This window comes from Arachis ipaensis, chromosome B8, assembly GCF_059453495.1.
Source record: "Arachis ipaensis isolate K30076 ecotype BB chromosome B8, ASM5945349v1, whole genome shotgun sequence".
NCBI classification, from domain to species: domain Eukaryota; kingdom Viridiplantae; phylum Streptophyta; class Magnoliopsida; order Fabales; family Fabaceae; genus Arachis; species Arachis ipaensis.
Genome location: NC_142443.1, coordinates 6,364,499 through 6,388,138, shown reverse-complemented (window position 1 = coordinate 6,388,138; position 23,640 = coordinate 6,364,499). Strand labels below are relative to the sequence as shown.

Genomic DNA, 23,640 nt, shown 5'->3' with positions numbered 1-23,640 from the left:
CTGGATCTCAGTTCAGTCTCACTTCCGGAGCTTCTCCATCTAGCGTTGCGTGGGAACGGATGGATTGCCTGGTTGCCTTGTTGTTGTCTTTGTCATTGTCAGCGTGAAAAAATGGCGACAGTAGTGGTTAATAGAGTAGTAGAGAATAGAAGGTGGTTAAAGTAATGGCAATGGAGGTGTTTTGAGATTTGGAAAAGAAGAGAGGAGGGGTTGAAGATAAAGGATGAAGGTAATTTTAAAATTTTATTAAAAAATCAACATAAATTCATAATTTGGGTACTTTTATTGTACGGAATCCATCTTTGATGGATACAACGTTAGTTTCGTTAGTTTCCTTTTTTAATGGGTACTTTTGTCGGCGTTCGTAAAGTTCATGGATACAAATGGTTGTTTTTCCTAATTTAAATAAAAAAATCCCAATTTTTAATATCTAAAATTTTTATAAATTTTTTTAGCAGCTATTTTCTGTTGCAATTAGTGTGGTCTTTAATCCAACACTTCCCACATATAAATTAGGTTAAATGTCTATACAAAAATAATAATCCATATGGCATATGGCGCATTCTTCCAAAATCCTACATCATAAATCATTCATTCGAGTTTAAGATGATAGTAAAGCATGTCTAGGACCCATTTACAGGTCATATACTATGGTGAAAAAGAAACTAGTAGTTCATGTAAGCATCTGTGTTATAAGTTATAACTTGTAAATGGAACTAGTATCTCATGCACGCATCTATGTTATAACTTGTAATTGAGTTATGCATTACATTACATAGACCTGAAACCCAGAATCTCCCTTCCCTTTCATACGTCCTTATGATGAAGCATCCAAATACAATCCCATACTAACTCCTATCCGATGAAGCCTAAAATAATAATATCGAAATTCAACGACTATACATAATTTATCAATGCTTGTGTTATAGCTTACATGTTCTCAAGAATGACTTGACCCCCATTTAAATTCAAATGGGCTTCCAAAAGGAACATGGCCAATCATGGAAGTGAGACTACCAACTAAGGAGATTCTTCGACTGCTGTAGTTTCGCATTATAGGAGCTTTCCATTTCCTCCTGAATATTATTTCACAGTTAGCAATGCACAAGAAACAAAATGCAACTTGCGTTTCCTCTCTCATTTTTGCAGACATTCCAAAAGCATTTTAAAACGTGCCACATTGTTGTCAAGCTAGAAATAGGTAATACTTAATAGAGAATGAAGAACTGATTCAAACCTTGCAAATTTTCAGTAATGGCTGAAGGAAGGATGACCTAAAGAGCTTGATGGCATTTGCAAGTGAAGTTTTATTCCATTCTGCCATAAGTCAAGGTGACGAAAGCCATTAGTTGGGAAAATCTTGATTCTTGAACAAGATGTAAAAATAGAACAATAATTATATGCATGGAAAACTAATTATTGCCATGACATGCAAAAATTCTACCAGAAAGAAACCTAAGTATTGTCAGAGTATCAAACAAACCTCCTTCAACATCAGACCTCAAGCCCTCCCTATTCAGCTCTTCCAAAAGCTGCAATTTTAAAATTTTCACAAATATTAAACATACATCATCCAAATGGAGTAATCAGTAATGTGAATAAGTTCAAGCATTTTTTTCAGTTCAACCACTTCCACATGGTAAATTGCATTAGTAAAGGGTGGGACCAGAAGAGACAACATTAAAGTGCAGCAATTCCCAAGTATTCAACTATTTATAGAATACTCCTCATATTTCAAGTTTGGCAAATAGTTGGCAAAATAAATCCAACCCTCCTTTCCAGAAGGATGAAGATAACCATTATAGTGTGCATATTTTAGTTAAGTAAGAAGATAGTCATTGTAGTTGTACCTGGATAAGGGTTGGCACCGTCGTGGGATCAAATTCTTCACAATTATTTGGGTTGATGGGGACACAAACACGGCCTACAAGGAAGAAATAGCCATGGCATGTTATAAGCCCTAACTAACTAACACACTTATCCCTATTTTCATAGGGACGATGCACTATCTAACCCGAAACAAAGGAGGATAAATTTTCTCTTTTAATATTCTTATAGCAATTACAAATTAAAAACAAAAATATGACTTAAGAGTCAATAGACACTTAAATCAACAACTTGCTATCAAGAAAAAGTTGATATGGAAAACATACCTGTTTTTGGGTGCACACAGAAGGGTGCTTTGAGCAAATGGTTCATATGTTTAGAAACCTAAAATATAAATACGTCCAGCCAAATAAGTAAAGAAAATTGTGTTATGAGGACTGAGGAATAAATATGAATGCATAAGTTCGAAGCCAATATGAAAACCATCAACAAGAATACATGGGGAAAGAATGCCAAATATTAGACGAACCTCCATATCAAGCCTAGGATATGTATAGGTGAACACAATCTCTTCAACACACCTACGCACCCCTTGTGCCTATGGAAACGCAAAGGAAAACAACAACAACAATAAAAATATCAGTATCTAGTTTGTACAATGAAGCATCTAATTACTCAAGAAAGTCATAGCTGCACATATTTGATGCCATTAACCAATTGCTCCCAAAAAAACAGCATGCCTCAATACAAATGAGACTTCCATACCTTATGTTTTTGCAGCAACTGTTTAAGCTGCTCCCATCGAACAATATTAATGTCTTCTTTTGCACTAGAAGACCGCCTACTTTCTTGCCACTTTCCTCGAAGTTCAGAAGCAATAGCTGCAAATACAATTTACTCATTATATGCCAGATGATAGCAGGAAATCCACAAGCATCATCATACAGTGATAGGAGAAAAATACATTGATCAGGAATCATCTCTAGGATCTTTTCATATCTCTCCTCGCTAGAAAGTAAATTTTGACTTGTAAGCAGTTTTGTCTCAAAATATTCCTTGAGAACTTCAGTATATGATCTCCTACAGATATGAAATGTTATTCAGGACATTGAATTATGGATTTAGCTAGGAAGGTCAGTTATTCACTATCGAACTTACGCCAGAAAGGGATGCAGAACTTGACCCATCAAGGAAACCTTCTTATAGTTATTTTCATTTCCCTGGAAAGAATATAAATCAAAGATATACTTAATACATGACTCGTAAACTAGATTATTAGTACAAAACTATCATACCTTGTAGACACGAAAATAGTCCGCAACTGCTGCTCTCTGCTCATTAGACAACCTGTAAGTGTAATGGTAACATTTGAAAATATGTTTATGGCCCTTAGTAGCCAAACCAAACCAAAAACAAGTTTTAACTATATAGTGTCTCATGGCCTCACCGTCTTGCCTTTCTATCACAGACCCAACAATGTACACCACGCCGACCACTATATACCCAGAGAATATGTCTAAACCCAAAGTCATCTGAAAGAATAAATCAACACAATAATTAAGCTTGAGTGCATCAGAAGACATTACTTCCAAATAACTATCTGACAGTAGGGGTGCACATCGGCCAGGCCAGGCCGAGTTTAGTTAGACCTGGAACCGGCCCTAATATAGCACTGGGTAAAAAAAAGCAAACCCAACAAAATATGCCTCGGGTCTGGGCCGGGTTTCAGGTCGAGCTGGGTCTTGAACACCCCTATCTGACAGCACAAAGAATGGTGCATAGACAATAGAGGGATATACAATAGTAGTATACACAAGTAAATGTTAGTAAAGGCCAAAGAGACAACTTTAGTCTCGCACTTTCATTTCAAACAATGTATAAATCACAAATTCTACGCTAGCTTTCAGTCTTTCACAGTATGTATAAAATGCACAAAATTACCTCTTAAGGAAGTATCTATTACTTTGACAGCTACAGTCATTAATGGCCAGCAATTGAGACAAACATCAGCACCTGAGCAGCAGTATCTAACATCATCATAATCTGACATATCCTACACATGATAATTAACCAACAAATGTTAAGAATCCCACAAAGAAGTAGAAAAACTCACAAGTACATTTTAATTTGAAGAGCTTCTTACTATATCAAAAATCAGCTCCCTCTCAACCGGAGTGAGAACATTATCTCCAGCATAAGCATTCCTATGTGCAGGCTGTAATACATTTAAAATAGACATCAGAATTCTTCCAAAAGTATCCTACATTACAGATTTTAGGTGGGGTATTTATGAGTTGGTGTGCTATATTTATTACTCCCCTATATGTTGCTTATTTCTCTGGTCACAACACCCAACAATTCACACAATCAGTAATATCATCTTTCTCTCTTTTGTCTAGTTAGTAGTTACTCTATTATTTCCACTGAATAACCATGAATCTTAACACAGACTATTTAGTGAATTCAAAAATATATGCATCAATATCCTTCAGGATTAAGAGAGAATTAAAAGAAACAAGCTTTCATATCTTACGTTGAGGTTGTAGATGGGTCCAATATCTATCTTTAACGGGCACTTGTCTTTGATGGAGTTTTCAAGTTCGGTGGCACTATTGAAGGTATTGTAGCGCACAAATATATCGTTATCTAGGGTGTACGAGAATTCCCTTCGTCCCAAGTAAGATGAATCACAAGCAGGATGCTTCCCATCTACAAATACAAAAACAAAAATATAAAAAAGATTAAAAGAAAAGATTATGACAGTAGACTGGTAGAATGGAATTTAAGCTTACCGTTGCCGTATGACATCCATCTATATAAATCAGCATGAGGAAACAGCTTACCTGAGGTCCAAAATATCAATGAATAAGCATAATTATATAATTATTATGAAATTTTAGGAATAATGAAATAGGAAGAGAAATTAAGTTACTGTAATATATTTTCAGATAACTGGGGTTGAACTCATTAGGAAGGGCCGCGATTTGGCCTTGCTGAGGCAGTTTTGGTTCATCAATGAGCATGTCATCGCTTTCTTTATAAGCTCCTTGGCGAGTCATTTTGCGACGGTTGTTGGGGATCTGAAATTGAAGTGTGGAGATGTATAAGACTAATCGAAAACAGCTTAGAGAGACAGCGGAAATAGCAGATTGGAGCAGATGGCAGGAACCAGGGGTATTTGTGATGCGAATTGGCTCGGTTTTGATAGGAAAAACCATCTGATCCTATCGTACCGAATTTAATTGGATTGGTTTGGTTCGGATTTTTTGGTTTTTAAAACTAGTTTAAAATCCTAACATGTCCAAATCATATTTGATGTACTAAAAACCTGTTTTTATGCTATTTTCAGCCAATAAAATGAAAAAAAAAATACCAATATATGAGAAGTAACAACGTTAAATTTCATAAACTGCAATCATACAACACAATAACTAACAAAATTCAAAGTTCAACAAATAAAAACATAGTTCTTGATTTAAACTCAAGTTCAGCAATGACAAAGCAAAAACAAAGGTTTTCATAGTTTCCATTTGAATTTTCCAACCACATTTTAATTATTCCATTCATTCACTTGAAGGTCTTGAAGTTACAACCAAGGTTGCGAGAACCGGACCAGTCATTGAACCGGTTAAGTAACTGGTTCAATGGTTCAATGGTTCAACCGGAATTGAACCGTGGTTGAACCGGTTTAATTAAATATATAATAAAATTTATTAAAAAATTAACTCTCCCATATGTAAATTTCTGTTAGTCAATCAAGCATTCTCCAAGACATCCAAAACATGTATCCAACCTAAGAATCACAAGCATAATTCAACCAAATCATATGAAGCCATATAGTAAATTCAATACAGAGTTGTGGCAATGTTTTTATTTTGAATCAATAACAGCAAAACAACAATTCACCAAAACAAATACAACAGATTGAATTTAAAAACCAATCTCAGCCGAATTAATAAATTAAACAATTGAATTTATAACTCAATCTCAGCAGAATTAATTCAATTTGAACGGACTGAATTCAAATAAAAATTCAAAACATTAATATCTCAAAATTCAGCAGAATAATCAATATACATCATATGCATGATCAGAATAAATTTCAAATTTCAGAGGGATAGAGTCAGGGAGATAGAAACAGGGAGAGTTAGAGACTGAGACTTGAGACCTGAGAGGCTTGAAGGCTTGAAGCAGAGAAGAAGAGACTTGAGACCTGAGACCTGAGACCTGAGAGGGTTGAAGCAGAGACTAGAGACTTGAGACACGACGAAAGGTAGTCGCTTTGACTGCGAGACTCCACGCGAAGAGAAACAACGACAGTGAGACACAGTTTGGAGCATAGAAGCAGAAACGACGCCAGCGAGGAGGGGAGAAGCAGAAATGACGAGGGGAGAAGCGGCGACAACCCAGGGCGAGGAGCAAAGAAGCGGCGACGACCCACGGCAAGAGCAGCAAAGTGGCGACGACCCACGGCGACAGAGAGAGCTCGGACAGAGAGAGCGACAGAGAGAGAAGGGAGAGAAGGGTCCGGTGATGGGTTTGAGCTTAGAAGTGGGATGGTGGGTGGTGGCTGTTCTTCGAATTCGAAGAGAAGAGAGGATTGGGTGGGATTAGGGTTTTCTGCTGGTGTGAGAGAGAGACAGAGAAAGGGGTGGGGTGGGGTGCTATCACTTATCAGCAAGGTTCAGAAAACCGGACCGGTCATCGAACCGCTCTAGTTATTGATTCACTAGTTCATTGGTTCAACCGGTTCAACCGTGGTTCAACCGGAAAAACCGTTTTATAATAAACACCTGATTCTATAAAAATTCAATGAATAAAGCAACTGGTTCTAAACACTCTTCTACTGCATTTTTTTACTTCAAAAGAGGATCATAAACAACTAGTTCTATGAATAAACAAACTACAATGATATGCAATGCCAAAAATAGGCCAATGATAAAATAATAAAGGGTTTCTCTCTTCAATTCTATGTTCAAGCTTGTAGCATACCAGAATCAACAGAATAATACCATTAAAATAGTCTTCCTTCTTAATTCTTATATACCTCAAAGAATTTCCTACAAAATGAAAATTGAACACAACACACAGCTTTAAAACAAAAACAAAACAACACTCAGAAATCAATCACCTCTTCTAAACACAGCCTTAAAACAAAACAGAACAACATTCAGAGTATGAGCATTAATCACAAAAAATTGATTTCTGAAACAACAAAAACAGCAGAACAACATTCAGAGTTTGAGCATTGATCACAAAATATTGATTTATGAAACAAAACAAAAACAGAAGAACAACATTCAGTGTTTGAGCATTGATAACAAAAAATTGATTTCTGAAACAAAACAAACACTGCAAAACCAACAGAACAGCATTTAGAGTTTGAGCATTGATCACAAAAAATTAATTTCTGAAACAAAGCAAACAATCAACAAAACAATGAAAACAGAAATTTTTTTCCTTCAGAAGAAGAAAACAATGAAAACATGAAGCATATAATAAATCAATGATCACCAATATCCAGCAAGAATCTCAAAGATAACAATAAATACACAACAACAATTTAGCAAATAAACAAGAACAAGACCTAAATAGAAAATCCAACAAATTAAATCACAGAAACCTAACAATTTAGCAAATTAAAACAACAGCAGCCCAACAATTTAGCAAATTATCAACTTAACAAGTTCAAGAACAGAAAATCACAACAAAAATAAATAAATAAAAATAACAGAAGAACAACAGAACAACAACACCAGAACAATTAGCAAATTAACAAGTTCACACTAACAGTTAAAATTTACCAGAAGAACACTAATGCAAGTGGAATCATCATGCTAATATGTTTTCTACAAAGGTGCTATTTGTGCAGCTAAAATTTCCTAATTACTAAGATCCAATTATTCTAATTTCACGTGCAATCAACTTACTAAGTTTCTAAAAGCTAGAAATGATAAAACCAACCGGAAATATGGTTAAAGCATTTCATCAAACATGTTGAGTGCGGTAAACTTGAAACGAAATAAGAGAATTCAAAGCTTAGTATCAATGTGATAGAGAAGAGAACATAACTATTGTATACTTTAATTCAGTCTATGAAAAAAATCCAAACCACTGCCAAATCAAATAGTTACTTATTGTAATAGAAATAAGAAGTTGCAGAGTTTGAAGCAGATTATTGGTGTTGTGTGAGTGTATTGTCTGGTGGTGGGTTTAGGGAACTCACGGCGGCAACAAAAGAGAGCAGTTCGACGGCTAGGTGGAGCGCGCGGGTTGGTTGCAGAGTTTGAAGCAGGGCAACGTGACTTCCAGACGAACGCGAACCCGAACGGTGAACGGCGAGTGAACGCGAACGGTGAACGGCGAGTGAACGCGAACGGTGAACGCCGAGCAAACTTGAACGACGAAGAACGCGAACGAAGACGACGGACGCCGAGCTCGAGGAAGCAGCTGCGATCGGTGACAGCGAACGGGGGTTGAAGACTTGGAGCACGAGGGAAGCTAGATAGACGGACGGACGGACGGACGGCGGCAGTATGCCACTCCTTGAGGCGGCGTTGGTGTAGGCTTACAGTGCTAGGGTTTTTTGGCTGAGTTTATGTCAATGAAAGAAAGGGAGGGAGAAAGGGAGAAAGAAACGGAGCAGAACCAAGAGAAAGTAAGCAAATAAAAAACGACGCCGTTTCTTTTAAACAGATCGTTCCCTGTCCGGTTCAACCGGCTGGAAACCGACTGGTTCGACGGTTCTCCTCCGATTTTTAGAGAAACGGTTTTAGGGGGCAAATCGGACCGTGATTGCTGCCGATTCACAGTTAGACTCAAAGGTTTGAAAAACCGGACCGATCATCAAACCGTTCTAATTATTGGTTCATTGGTTCACTGGTCTAACCAGTGATTCAACCAGAAAAACCGTTTTAAAATAAAATAATAAATAAATTATAAATAAACATCCTAAAATATAATTATAGTATAATATAAATATTAAAATAATTTTCAAATTTAAAAAACTACATTAAATGCCATCAATCAAATTCATATAATCTTATTAATATACAAACTCAAGTTAAATAGTATAAAAAAATATCAAATATTAAATGTCAACATATAATCTAAATTTAACTTTTGGTTTAACTTGTGTAGTCGAATAATTTGGCTGGGGATTTAAATTATCGGGTAGTCCTTTTAGTTATAAAATACATAAGAAAAAAAAAAGGCACCATGATAATAAAAATTAAAGATTCTTTGAACATTGAAAACCAAGCATTATATCAAAAGTTACAAACAATTCGGAATGATTCCTGGAAAGCAACAGATGCTACCAAATAATACTGCCTGTATTCCTGTAATAATTGGTACAGATGGATCAAATAAATAAACAAGACAACATTACACTAAAATTAAGTAATTGCCAGTACCACTTTACTTTGGTGTTCAATTGTTCAAATGGAAGCAGGTCAATTTGTACATGATACAAGGAACTAAATTACATTGGTCAGCAAGGTCTAGAACATATAACATCATCTATGCACACAGAACCAACATGGCAACATAAGTAGGGTGAAGGAAAAATTCAGTTATGAGGGAGTGGAGATAAATGTGAGAAAAGCAGAGAGAATGCATAAAAAATCATGGAGAAAGAGTCTGAGGTTTGGGCAAGGAGGAATAATACCCTCTATGTTCTATGATATCTCTATTTCTCTGCTATTTCTATACCTAATACCATTGAGATCACAAGAATTTCCTCTGATACTTCAGCAAATCAATTACAGATTCTGTAATCAATATCTTAATTCCTACTATTATTACTACTACTACTACTTAAGTCCTTTCTTGTTGAGATGCATAACTGGACGGACTTGTTAACAATTTGCAACTACAAAACCAGTAAAACCAGCAACTACAAAACAAAGCCATTAGCAAATTTGAACAAAAAAATTAGGAGCCATCAGCAACTAGTAAACCAGAGTAACAAACTAACAGAGCCATCAGTAAACTAACAGAGCAATCGAGCCATTGAGCAATTAGAAAACAGTCACACTAAAACCGAGTAACAAATTAACAAGTAAAAACAGCCACAAGCCCACAACACAACACAACACAATGAACATAAACAGAAATTGAACAGTTCACAGATGAAGTTCCAGAAATTGAACAGTTCACAGAGCAAGTTCATATAAATTGAACAGTTCACAGATGAAGTTCCAGAAAATTAAACAGAAATCTAAGTTCAGCTCACAGAGGAAGTTGAGCTGCAAAATAGAAGACCAGCCAGCTTAATTTTCAGATTTTTTATTTCTTATGCTCAGCAGCAAACAAAAATTGAGCCGAGGACCAAACACAAATTGACCAACAAATAGAAATTGTGCAACAAACAGGAATTGAGCTGCAAAATAGAAGACCAGCCACATCCAGTTAATTTTCAGATTATTAATTTTTTATGCTAACCAACAAACAGAAATTGAGCAGAGGAACGAAGAAGGAAGAAGATGAGCACTGAGCAGAGGAAGTTCACAGAGCAAGTTCACAGAAATTGAACAGTTCACAGATGAAGTTCACAGAAAATTAAACAGAAATCTAAGTTCAGTTCACAGAGGAAGTTCACAGAGTATCAATTTCATGCATGTTTCTACCGGGGTCGATGGAAGAACATGAGCAGAGGCGAAGGACAAAGAAGATGAGCAGAGGACGAGTCACTCACCTGGGGTCGATGGAGGGCTACCGGTGTTGACTGTTGAGGACCGTGCGATGAGAGGGCTACTGCGCGCTGGTGTTGAGAAGATGAAGACGATGGAGATGGAGGGCTACTGGGCAGGAACCACGCGACGATGGAGATTGGAGGGTTACTGGGGCTGAGGATGGCGACACCAGGGGACGAAGGATGGCGACAGGGGGGCTATGGTTCAGGGCGGCTAGGGTTCTCCATTGGAGATGATTCAGATGAATCATGAATGAAGGGGGCGGGGGGGGGGGTGGGGGTGGGGTGTTCCGCCAGCGGGTCGGGTCGGGTTCATTTTTTTTAAAAAAAATCATAAAACGACGTCGTTTAGTGTAACTGGCCGGTCAACGATTCAGTCCAACCGGCCGGTTTTTGGCCGGTTCGCTGGTTCTTGAGCGGTTCTTCTTTGCACGATTTTCAGATGAGGACCGGATCGTTTGTAGCATCGGTTCGCGGTTAAACCGGTCAAACCGGCCGGTCCGGTCCGATTTTCACAACTTTGGTTAGACTAATCGAACAGGCCGGTCTGATACGGTTTTCAGATCAGCTTCAATTTTTCTTTTCTTTTTTTCCCTCAGTGTCAAAACGACGCCGTTTGGTGGATTTTGAAAAAACCGGTCCTTACAAAAACCCAACTGGTTCAGTCGGTTCAACAGTTAACTATCGATTTGACCGATTTTTCACCGTTTTTTTTCAGGACAATTTTGGAGATGGACCGGACCAGCTAGATGATCGGTTTCCAATTAATCCGGTTGAACCGACCGGTCCAGTCCGGTTTTCAGAACATTGCGAGGCATCGAGAATAAAACTAGTTTTCCCGTCTAAAGAGGGGTTGTTCCAGCCGGGGATGCTTAATTGTTTTGAAAAAGGGGATAAACGACGTCGTTTAATGCCAAAACTCCAAACTCTAATTTTACTCCTCACTCGTCCCTCTCACACTCAACATCCCTCTTAGCCTCTAAAACAAGGTTCTGAAAACCGAACCGGTCATCGAACCGCTCTAACTACTGGTTCACTGGTTTATAGGTTCAACCGGTTCAACCGTGGTTCAACCGAAAAAACCGTTTTATAAAAAATAATAATTAAAATATAAATAAACACACAAAAATATAATTATAGACTAATAATCTTTGAAATATTATCTAAATTAAAATTATTTCAATCAACCACAATATTATAATCTCATCCAAATACAAACACAAAAGTCAAATAACAAAAAAAATAAATAATCAATCACAAACCATTCAATTATTCACCATATTCATATTACATGTCAATTTGCTGCATAGAGAATACTAACATTTTGAGTGTTGTTCATTCAGCAATAGAGAGTATGTAAAGGTAGGATTGGGTGAATTAGAGAGATGGTGTATTGAGGCCACTCATGAGGTGAGCACCAATCAACCATTTGAGATCATTCCTTCTATTCCATATTTATATCATAACCTGAATCTATCATGTCATGCACAGTATGTTGGCTCAGCCTGGGAGGAACTGAAACATATTGAGCAAGTTGTAGGATTCAGCCTGGGAGGAACTGAAACACATTGAGCAAGTTGTAGGATTCCTAGTAAAAGTCAGTTTTACAGAATCTTAAATTCATATTCAAACAATCAAACAAAAAGAAAGTCAATATTGCTCATCTTCCATTCAATTCTTAATCTCAAGTATTGCATCAGAAACCCAAAAAAACATTTAATGAAGTAACAAAGGAGCTCTGCCCAGTGAGTGTCCTCTTTTCAATTTATAGCTACCTGTAGATTGATATACCTCAATTCCATTCTCTTTCTAATAACAAGAACAATTAATTCAGATCAACATCATGAACAATTTATATACTTAACAATTTATAAAATTAACAAATTATCAAAAGGTCAAGAACAACATAACAACTTAACAATCTAAAATTTAAAAGTTAAGAACAGCACTAAAACATTAATTTATCAAATTAACAAGTTAATAAGATCAATTAGAATTGAAAATCAAAATAACAAGAACAACTAAAGCTTTAAAATACAGCAAACCAACAAGAAAACAAAAACTTGAACAACATACTAATCATTAAAAACAACAATTAAATAAAATAATAACTGAATAATTAATACAAGAAAGAACAAGTAAAGGAAAATAAATTACCTTAGGCTGGAGCATGTTCTGAAATTCGAACAGAACAGGGAGAGGGAGCTGGAGCTTTGAAATGCAACGGAAATGGTTGACCAGAAACAGAATGGTGGTACATGACAGCAACCAGCAACCAGCAATTACAAAACAACAATTACACTAAGATTGGTACATTATGAAACAGAGCCAGTAACCAGAGCAATTACAAAAAATCACAAAATATTAAAATGAAATTTTGAACAAAATTTTCATAAATTAAAAGGAAGAAGAACCAAGTATCCAGAAATTAAACAGAACCAGTAACCAGAGCAAAATTAAAAAGAAGAGCCAGTAACCAGAGCCACTAACATTCCAAGCAAACATGAGAAGAGGGAAATTCCAGGGAATAATCTGACCAGCAACACCGATCGGTTCATACAATGTTTGCACATGATATTGCCCATCAGCAATGTTTTCAATGTTTGCAATGTTTCCAATATCAATATTACAGGCTTAGCAACCCATTAATCTCATAGATAATTTGCATAGTGATACACAATAAAAAAAAAAATTAATAGTAGCAAGGTTGAAATCAAGAACATCAGAAACAAATCACAGATTAACTGATTAACCAACAAACTAAAACCACAATTACAGTTACAAAAATAAAAAATACCTTCGAGGAAAGGGCCGCGCGATGGAACAGAGCAGACGCCGCTGAAGGGACAGGAGCGCGGTGGAACAGAGCTGGCGCGGCGGGACAGTGGCTGCGCGATGGAGGCTTCGACGATCGAACGGTGGCTGCGCGATGGAGGGAAGGAAGTTTGCAATGTTTGCTGCACGAAGGAAGGGAAGTGAGGGAGCAAGCGGTGGCTGTTCAAAGTTGGAAGTTGCGACGGCGACGGTAGCAGGCGGTGGTTGGACGGAAGTGAGGGAGTGAGGGAAGAGCAGGAGTTCGATGAGAGAAGCTCTGGACAGTGGCTAAGTGTGAGAGAGGCAAAGAACGCGTTTTGGTAAGAGACGAAGTTAGGGTTCAGGGCTCCACCACACAAAAACGACAGCGTTTCAGCAAAATTCAAAAAACCGGCCGGGTCACGGTTCGGTTCGACCGACCGGTTCCTGGCCGGTTCAACGGTTCAACGACGATTTTTAAAATCTGCGGTTTTAGTATCTGACCGATTCATTTTTTGTGTCGGTTCACGGTTCAACCGGTTCGACCGGCCGGTTCGAACCGGTTTTCAGAACCTTGCTCTAAAACACTCTCGTCTTCACTCGCACCACCCACAAGCCAATACCCACGCGAAGCAGCCAGCAACTCGGCTCAATCATTCCGTCGCCGGGTCTCGTCGTGGTTCGTGTGTCGCCACCTTCTTGGCCTCGTTATTGCCGGCTTAGTCAAGCAGAAGCAGAAGCAGCCAGCAACTTGCCCCTGGTTCAGACGTCATCGTCTTCTTACTTCTTGGCCTCGCCGTCGCTGCCTTCTCGCCGGTCTCGTAGCCGAGTCGCCGTGGTTAGTCGCCTTTCCCTATTCCCTCTTTTTCAATTTTCCCTTGTCCCTGTCAACTCTAGTTCACAGCTTCTTGCCTTCTTCTTTAACTAATTAATTAATTTGCCATTTTGCTGTAATTTCTACATTATTATCAAATTGTAGAAATTTCCAGAAAAAATAGAACAATACTTAAATTACAAAAAAAATAGAAAAGAATGTACACATAACATAACCAACATCACACAACAAATAAGCACAATATTAATCAATAAAAAAGGCAAGCAGCTTGAGAGAGACACATTGATCAAAATTCTATAGTTTAGCTAAATGGTGTATATATTGTCCATAAAGAATTCATTGTCAACCCTAGTCCATTGAATAAAAAAAATTATCTAAAAAAAAAAAGAAATAACAGCCAAAGAGATATCAACACTTAACTACTTGGTAGAAGCTAACACAATTAAAGCTAATGCTTGATCATCCCAAACAAAAGAAAAACAACTAATCAATCTTTTGATAAAATAATAATTACACCATCAATAGTACCATTCAACATACGCTAATGTTGAAGTAAAATAGAACAATTGAATTGAAACTCTAAAAGAGGAAGAATCACACAACCATTTATTAAAAATCCATGAAAAAAAAGTTAAGTTCCTTCTCCTTTCACTGAGGAAAACAAGTAAACAGTTTGTGTGCATATTCTATATCTGCGCCAAAATACACAAGATAATAGTTAATGCTATATCTAAAATTCACAAACACATTAATAACAATCAAGTATCAATTCTAAACATAATTAATAATGCAAAAATAAATAATAAACTAGTCACTATTACAAAATACTTTCTCAACTTAAATAAACAAGAGAGTAAAAGATAACACAATCTAAAAATCAAGTCTAATGGGTGATCACAAAGTTGGTGTCTGTTTCTTCATGAGATAACACAATCCATAAACCAAGTCTAAACATAATTAATAATGCAAAAATAAATAATAAACTAGTCACTATTACAAAATACTTTCTCAACTTAAATAAACAAGAGAGTAAAAGATAACACAATCTAAAAACCAAGTCTAATGGGTGATCACAAAGTTGGTGTCTGTTTCTTCATGAGATAACACAATCCATAAACCAAGTCCAACTTAAAAACTAATATTTTTCTCCATAGTTGTACGCTCCTAGAATACCCAAGCATGGGTAGAGAAAAAATAAAGAGCATCAAAACAAAGTCTTACCAAAGACATCAGGAAACAAATCTCAAAGTCACTACATAAAACAAACTCACTAACTCACTGGATTTCCAACAAAGCAATGCTTATTTCAAAATTATCAAATTTCAAGTCATACAAGAACTAGAGGTATCCTCATTTACCTCTCCTGGTTTAAATTCCAAATTCTATATTTTCACAGAAATTCAAGTGTTGAACTCCAAGAGGCATGTTGCCTAACTTTCTTCTACAAGACTAACTAATATATTTTCACAGAAATTTTTGACATACAAACTAACTAAGACGACAATGATTATTTATTTCATTCTACAGGACTCCATCTGTTTTTCTAATTATGATATTAACAGACTAACAGTACTGTATAATTTTATTAGAAACATGATTTAAATTCAGTGACGATTTACAGCAAAATGGCAAATTAATTAATTAGTTAAAGAAGAAGGCAAGAAGCTATGAACTAGGGTTGACAGGGACAAGGGGAAATTGAAAAAGAGGGAACAAGGAAAGGCAACTAACGACGGCGACTCGGCTACGAGACCGGCGAAAAGGCAGCGACGGCGAGGCCAAGAAGCAAGAAGACGATGACGTCTGAACCAGGGGCGAGTTGCTGGCTGCTTCTACTTCTGCTTGACTGAGCCGGTGATAACGAGGCCAAGAAGGTGGCGACACACGAACCATGACAAGACCCGGCGACGGAATGACTGAGCCGAGTTGCTGGCTGCTTCGTGTGAGTATTGGCCTGTGGGTGGTGCGAGTGAAGACGAGAGTGTTTCAGAGACTGAGAGAGATGTTGGGTGTGAGAGGGACGAGTGAGGAGTAAAATTAGGGTTTTGAGTTTTGGCATTAAACGACGTCGTTTATCCCCTTTTTTAAAACAAGGGTAAAGTATATTTTTTGTCCCTAAAGTTTATTAAAAGTTTCAAAAATACCCTTAAGTTTTAATTTGTTTCAATTTTATCCTTAATGTTTTCGATTTTCATCAATTTTATCCTTATCTTCAAATTTTTTGGTCAAACTATGGTCAACATTATTTTTTTCCAATAACACCCTCCAAACCCTCTTCTCTTTCATCATTATCCCCAAACTCACTCAGGAATAGCCCCATCCCTCACTTCCTCTCCGACGGTCTCCTCCGTCGTGTAGTCTACCTCCAGAACAACTCCCTCCCTCTCTAGCCACCTTTCTACGCCGCTCCTCAACCTCACCAACCTCTAGGGACTCAACCTCGCCAACCTCCAGCTACTCAACCTCGCTCACAACCTCCTCTCCAGCGACATTTTCTGGCGACATTTCAATGAACTTCTCCAAATCTCAACACCATCTCATCAACTTGTCCTATAGTGACTTTTTCAGTGGGATTTCGATCACCATCGGAGCTCTAAAGAAGCTCGAACATCTCTGACTTGACTCCAACAACTTCCATGGGACCTTACCTTCAACACTTAGAAACTGAAAGATACAAAACCCCCATGAGAAGAGAAGGTTGTTGATTTCCAATATGATTCCAACAAAGATCGATAAAGATAAAATCTTTTTGTTGAAATCTTTGAGAGCATATTTGAAGATATAGTACCCACAAAGAGGAGAAAATAATTGAGAATCAGAAAGGACATGTACCTCTTGTTTGTTATGGAGTTTTGATCTGTTGTTGCATGGAGCTGTTGTTGTGTTTTGTTGTTGTTGATGTTGCTGTTGCCCATTTTTTATTTTGCTTCTTCTTCTTCTTCTTAAATGTTGATGGATTTGATTTCAAGTGCTTCATTATTCTTGTTGGTTGGAGCCATGGTTAGGGATCGGTGGTGGAATGATGGGTCTTGTAATGGAGTCTTCTTCATGGAAGAGAGAAGGAGGATTTGATATACATCACTTGCGGTGGCCGGAATTGAGGCGCAAATGGCGACGGAAGTGTTGGGTAGCTGTTGTTCTTGATGATGATGAAAGATAATAAGGTTTGGGGGGTGTTATTGGAAAAAAATATTGTTGACCATAGTTTGACCAAAAAATTTGAAGATAAGGATAAAATTGATGCAAATCGAAAACATTAAGGATAAAATTGAAACCAATTAAAACTTAGGGGTATTTTTAAAACTTTTAATAAACTCCAAGGACAAAAAATATATTTTACCCTTAAAACAATTAAGCATCCCCGGCTGGAACAACCCCTCTTTAGGCGGGAAAACTAGTTTTGTTCTCGATGCCTCGCACATGAATTTAAATTATAATTTTAAATAAATATTATTTAGTATGAATATAAATTAATTTATTTTAAAATAATTGATAATATATTTTTTTATATGTAAATAATAATATTTGATTTGTAATTTATTAATAATTAATTTATTAAATTTTTTTGTAAAATGAATAGTATGTGAAAATAGTAATTTTTTTATTAGTTACAAAATTATTTATATTTTTTATTATGTAATTAATTTAGTTAATAATTTTTATTATTGTTCTTTTATAAAAAAATATCAGTTTATTATTGGTATTATTATGTTTATTATCCTAGATAATAACTTAAGTTATTTATTTCGTATGCAAAAATAATATTAAGAAAAATGCTAGAAGATCATTAGAATTTATTATTTTGTGTCATCATTTTTAGCCATCAACATAATTCTTTTAATTTAGTAATCTAATAATATATTTTATCCCACACTTAGGTTACACTTTTAAATATTGATGTCCAATTGATGGTTAAAAATAATAAATTCTAATGGCCCTCTAGTATTTCTCTAATATAAATAACATCTTATTTCTTAAATTTCTTAATATACCCATACAAAAAGAAAAAAATTATGGAATAGATCATATGTTATAAAAATTAGATAATTTGTACATAAATTAACTATATGATTATTACAAAATACTAAAAAATTATTTATCATGCATAATAGTCCTATATATATATATAATTTCATGTATGTATTAATATGATCTATTTTAATTATGTGAATGTAACTTATTATTATTTTTTATTACATTAATAAATAATAATTAAACCTAAAAAACAAGAAAGAGATAATTACAAAAGTTTTCTAATTTGAATTAAAAAAAATTTTCGTAACTGTATCCAACTTTTATATATACTAAATAATTATAATATTGAATAATATTGTATTTATTTAATCATATTTACTTTAAGATTCGTACTTCGAAGAACTCAAAGTACTAATATCTTATATTTTTACTTTCTTATATTTAGACTATCATAAACATTAATTTTTTCGATGACAATTCATTAAAAACAATGAACATATAAACATAATTAAGCCATCCTAAAAATATGTAACAATTTTTATTGTATATATATGTATATTAAAATAAAAAATAATTATTCATAAATAAATAAAAATTACTATCAAAAGTTGAATATGCAAATAAAAATAATAAATTATAACCTTTAAAAACTATTTCTAAAATTTTACACAAATAGTAAAGTCATATATTTATATGGTGATGTCACTAACCACTAATATGAATTATACAACACAAGTAAATGCAAGAAAGTAGAAATAAAATCTTTAAACTCAATCAATATAAAAATTAGAATGAGAGTCTTGATTTTTTCCTTTCAAATGTTGTATTAAATAGAGGACAGAATGAAATCATATTTTTCATGATTACAAAGGTGCATGTTACCGACGACGGCCGTTATGACAGCGTGTCACGTGGTCGAGTTACCAACAACCTAACGTCAGCAATTAGGATATTTTGTCGTTACAATTAAAATTTTAACGATATTTTTCGGACATTAATTTTATCAACGACTATATCATAGATAATTGTTGGTAAAGTTTCGCACCACTTTAACGCCAATTAGTGCTCATTATTAACGTCTTGGTCATCAATAAATTATCTAATTTATTTTATATAATTAATTTTTTAATTTATTTTAAAAAAAATTTAGTATAACGTTAATGGTCGTTCGAAAATTTGTCAGTTGAAAATTTTTAATTTTGATGCTTGATCCTAGTCATCGATAATGACGTTTAATGAAATTAAACACACTAAACAATGTAAATAATAAATGGTAAAGTATAACCTGAAAAGGAATCACTTAAATCCAAGGAAAACATGTGATGAAATATAATAAATTTATACTAACGGTTTAATAGACACTACTGCAATTGTTCAGTCGTTTTCTATTGAGTTTAAAAAATTATTTTTATATTTTTATTTTTAAAAATTATAAATCTAATATCAATAATTAAAAAATAAATTATGAAAAAATAAAATGTCTTAAGTTATTTAATATGTAAATGTATAAAATAAATAAATTTAAATTTAAATTAAAAAAAGTAAGATTAAAAAAGAATTACATTGTGTAATAAAATTAAGATAAAAATTTTACTATAAAAAAAACGCTGAGTATCGTCGGATTTATCGTCATCCTTGGATTTATGGTACAAACATTGCCGAAAACTGCTTACTGTCGGATTTATTTTGTCCGACACTAATTATCTACGAATTTTTCATGGGTTTTTTCAATGGATTTGGCGAGATTATGTTAATGGTTACCGTCAGATTTATCCAGAGTAATGTTAATTTTATAAACCCTAAATTTTTTTGGCACAATTAAGCCATAATTAGGAGACTATTGTTAACAAAATTGTTAGCAGAAATTTAACATCGCCAGAAATTAAGAAATTATTTTTATTAAAAAATAAATGCTCTGAATGAAATAAAATGTCACAAATGTATAATACAATGAAGTAGGAGCTGTTGTCGCCAGTTTCCCCGAAGGGGCGCCTCTCTTGTGATCGTGAAGACGGCTCGGTTCGTCGTGGAGGGGATTTTGTTCGCTCCCGGGAGGAAGCTACCGAGGCTTCCCTTCTCCGCTCGGCCCCGTGGCCTGGTTCTGTGGAACCCAATATGACGTCCATTTGGGCGAGTCCCCACAAACGGCGCCAATGTACGGTAGGTCGGGTACCGGACGGTTTGGGTTAGTATTCCGATTGATGAGAGGGGGCTCTCGCCTGGTTCTAGGTTACTGGGTTGGAGTAGACGACGTCCCGAGCACTTCGTGACACTCCGACGCTCTAGTCAGTCAAGTGTGTAGGCGAAAGACGTGAGAATGGTATGTGACGTACTTTGGGGGGAGGGGTAGGACCCTCCCTACATATACCGTGTTAGAAGTGGGTCCCACAAAGACAAAACCCACCTTCCTCGAAACTTCCTTATACAGCTGTAGTAGAGAGCTGTCCAAGACGCGTGTCCGGGTCGGTATTTAGACGTCTCGCACCCGACCGTTCGGGTCGGGTGGTTCGTGGGTCGGGTCGGCCCATATTCTATTTGGGCCAGGCCGTAACAAATTCTATCACTAATGTAATTATGCAGAATCATATTCATTCTATACGAATTCAATTCATCTTCACATCTTTGTTTACATATGCATCTTACTCATTCTCTCATACTCACTTTAAAAGTTCAAGTTAGTTGTTGTATTCCATCATTGAGCATCGTGATTCTTGGATACACGACATCCACCTCTCAGCTGATACTTCACTAACAACAAAGTATATAAATAAATCCAAAAATACTATTCGTACACTAAAATCAGCTATTAAAATCAGCTATCAATGTATTTATGTATAAATACATATGTAGCTTTAATTTATTTCAATGTGTATTATTCCAACATGTATTTTATATTAGTAATTGACTTTGATAACTAATTTTAGTATACACGTAACATAGTGGAAATAAATTATTAGAAATAGTACTGGTTACTATACTTATTTGGTTTTAGATTTATTAGTTACTTAACTAATTGTTTTTATATAATTTAACTCAAGCCTAATTCGGTACATTCTGTTCTTTAAAAAGACTATTTTTATTTTATTTGGTTTTTTACACACACACACATATATATATATATATATATAATTAAATGAAGTGTTCAAGACTCACCATCTTAATCATTGCATCTTTATTATCATGGTTCTAAAAACCGAATTGGACCGGTCGATTCAACCGGATTAACTGAAAACCGGTCACCTAATCGATCTGGATAAAGCCAGAAACTATTTGACAAAAAATCGGTAAAAAACCGATCGAACCGGCAGTTAACCGATAAACCGGTAGAATCGTCCAGTTTTTACCGGGTTTTTGGTTAGAATACTCCATCAAAACGACGCTGTTTTATACTTTATTTAAAAAAAAAAAAAAAAAAAACCTAAATGGCTACCCGTCCCCCAAAGCCCCCGAAGACCCCCAACCCACTCCCACTCTCACCCCTCTCGGCGTCTCCTCTCTCAACAGTCAAATTGAAGAAAGCTTGAGATTGAAAGAAGAGGAAGAACCCTAGCCACCCACAGTCACCCAGCCCGTAGCCACCGCAGTCCCCAGAGCCCCGCATCGTTTGTCATCGCTGAACCCTTCTCTCCCTTCTCTCTCGCGCGCTCTTTTGTCTCTCTGTCGCTGCTTCGCTGCTCCTCGCCGTGACTTGCAGCTAGCCACTTTACCAGTTGAGTTTACCCTAAATCCCTAATCTCCCTAATCTTCCAAAATCTTCGAAGAACACTCCACTGCCACTGCTACTCCCAACCATAAGCTCGAGGCTGGAGCTTCTGCATATGACGGATAACCGACGCCGTGAAGAACACTCCCACTCCCATTGTCACTCACCGTCGCGGGTTTTGGGTATCTGGCTTCTGGGTTTCTGGGTTTAGGTCGTGCTGTTTTCTGGCGGCTTCTGGTAGTTCTTCTCTTCAGTTAAGTTCTGGGTTTCTGACTTCTGTTCGCTGTTTTCATTTTTTGTTATGGGCTTCTGTTCTTCTGTTTTTTAATTTTTTAATTTTGTTTTTAATATGATTAATCAAATGTTGAATAAATTTGTTATATGTTGAATTTGAGAATAAATTTGATGTATGTTGAATTTGAAAATTATGCTCTGCTCTGTTCTTCAATTTTTTTTATCTTTTTAATTTTTTTATCTTTTCAATTTTTTTTATCTTTTGGTGGTACTTATTAATTTTGTTGATTGTTGATTTAATTGTTTAATTGCAGGGATTATGATTTCTTGAGTTTGTTTTTTGAACTTTTGATGCCTAGTGTAATTCGAAATTTTTTGTTTTGAACTTTTTGATGCATGTACTGTTGGCTTCTTGATGTGATTAGAAATTTTCTGTAAATCTGTTCAACAATCAATATTTAATTATTGGTTGTATTTAATTTGTGTAAATTTGTGTTTGTAAATTACTAAATTGTAGTTGTTACTAACTAGAAATTTTTATTTTTGAAGATTGTTAAGAGTAGTTAGTTGGATGGCTACTAATTGGTACTCTTCTAACTGCTGGATAATAATTTCAATACCCGATGACATCAGGTTCTTCTCATAATTCAAAGTAAGGTTCTTCTCATAATTCAAAGTAAGAGTACCAAAAGAGTACTAATTAGAAGCCATCCAACTAACTACTCTTAACAAAGATAGAACAACTAGATAGTGATCAAGTATTACATATATTAATTAATTTTTAATAATTTTATTTAATATTTAATTAAACCGGTTAAACTTCGGTTAAACTCCGATCGGACCATTAAATCAGTGAATCAATTGTCTTACCGGTTCATTAACCGGTCCAATTCTCGCAACCTTGTTTATTATACATGATGTCGGTTGGATATAATCACGTATATTTTTATCCTAGAATGATAAATAAGTTATTTAAGTTTTTTATGTATTTAATGCATTGAAAATTCATAAAAACAATTATATTTTAATAACTTTTAGTAAAAATCTTTTATAATATTTTTAAAATATATTCTTAGGACACATTAAAAAATTTATAAGTTAATAGTGATTTTTATATTTATTTATAACTAATTTAAGTTTCAATCTCTTTACACTTTTTGTGTAATTTTATTTTTTTACGTGATTTACAACATTAAATACTATAAACTAATTTTTTTAATTTTTAACATGTCAAATATTATTTTAATTAATAACGTCACATAATTTTTAACGGATTAAATTTGTCATATAAACTCTAAAGTCTAAACTCTTCTATCAAGTAACTCACTGTTTTCTATTAGAAACATAATCCGTTGATGTTTGATGGTTTTTGTCAAATTAAACTTAATTAATTTTTTATTTTTAGAGATTCTTTTGTCTTTGGTATCTTTCAGCGTTGTTTTTGTTCGCCTCAGTGGTGTACTCAATTTAAAAATTAACGGAATAGAAATTAAGTGTATAATTATGATTGTTTAATGAACAACAATGAGAATAGGTGTACTCTTTTTACTTGTGTAATGATGCATTGCATTTTACATT

The 23,640-nt window shown here is 35.1% G+C and overlaps 1 protein-coding gene and 1 long non-coding RNA gene across 5 annotated transcripts; one reads left to right on the top strand and one right to left on the bottom strand.

Annotated features, from left to right (window-relative positions):
• Positions 1 to 672: 672 nt before the first annotated feature.
• Positions 673 to 13,626, bottom strand: LOC107612946 (uncharacterized). Of its 4 annotated transcripts, XM_088495219.1 has the most exons (19): positions 13,320 to 13,626; positions 12,680 to 12,733; positions 11,844 to 12,080; positions 4,760 to 4,907; positions 4,620 to 4,670; positions 4,361 to 4,536; positions 3,971 to 4,042; positions 3,769 to 3,880; positions 3,275 to 3,359; positions 3,123 to 3,174; positions 2,986 to 3,047; positions 2,792 to 2,907; positions 2,593 to 2,708; positions 2,357 to 2,425; positions 2,154 to 2,211; positions 1,851 to 1,924; positions 1,484 to 1,532; positions 1,238 to 1,317; positions 673 to 1,076 (listed from the first exon to the last, which is right to left on the bottom strand). In XM_088495219.1, the coding sequence occupies exons 3-19, from the start codon at positions 11,859 to 11,861 to the stop codon at positions 1,014 to 1,016; spliced, it is 1,401 nt and encodes a 466-aa protein (XP_088351345.1). In that variant the 5' UTR covers positions 11,862 to 12,080; positions 12,680 to 12,733; positions 13,320 to 13,626; the 3' UTR covers positions 673 to 1,013. The 4 variants fall into 4 exon arrangements, with proteins under 4 accessions (XP_088351345.1, XP_088351347.1, XP_088351346.1 ...); XM_088495221.1 differs by lacking the exons at positions 11,844 to 12,080; positions 12,680 to 12,733; positions 13,320 to 13,626 and adding exons at positions 5,996 to 6,887; positions 8,054 to 8,487; XM_088495220.1 differs by lacking the exons at positions 11,844 to 12,080; positions 12,680 to 12,733; positions 13,320 to 13,626 and adding an exon at positions 8,054 to 8,491.
• A 7,935-nt stretch (positions 13,627 to 21,561) lies between these two features.
• On the top strand, positions 21,562 to 22,565 carry LOC148547081 (uncharacterized). Its single transcript, XR_015896787.1, has 2 exons — positions 21,562 to 22,081; positions 22,377 to 22,565. It is a non-coding gene; the product is annotated as an uncharacterized LOC148547081 (long non-coding RNA).
• The last annotated feature ends 1,075 nt before the right edge of the window (positions 22,566 to 23,640 follow it).

What these genes read in the sequence shown, in the direction of transcription:
- LOC107612946 (XM_088495218.1), bottom strand. Translation starts at nt 5,045, where the DNA reads ATGGTTTTTCCTATCAAAACCGAGCCAATTCGCATCACAAATACCCCT. An exon ending in TGTGATAGAAAGGCAAGACG is followed by an intron (nt 3,175 to 3,274) that starts GTGAGGCCATGA and finishes TTACACTTACAG; the next exon opens with GTTGTCTAATGAGCAGAGAG. An exon ending in CGGTGCCAACCCTTATCCAG is followed by an intron (nt 1,533 to 1,850) that starts GTACAACTACAA and finishes TTAAAATTGCAG; the next exon opens with CTTTTGGAAGAGCTGAATAG.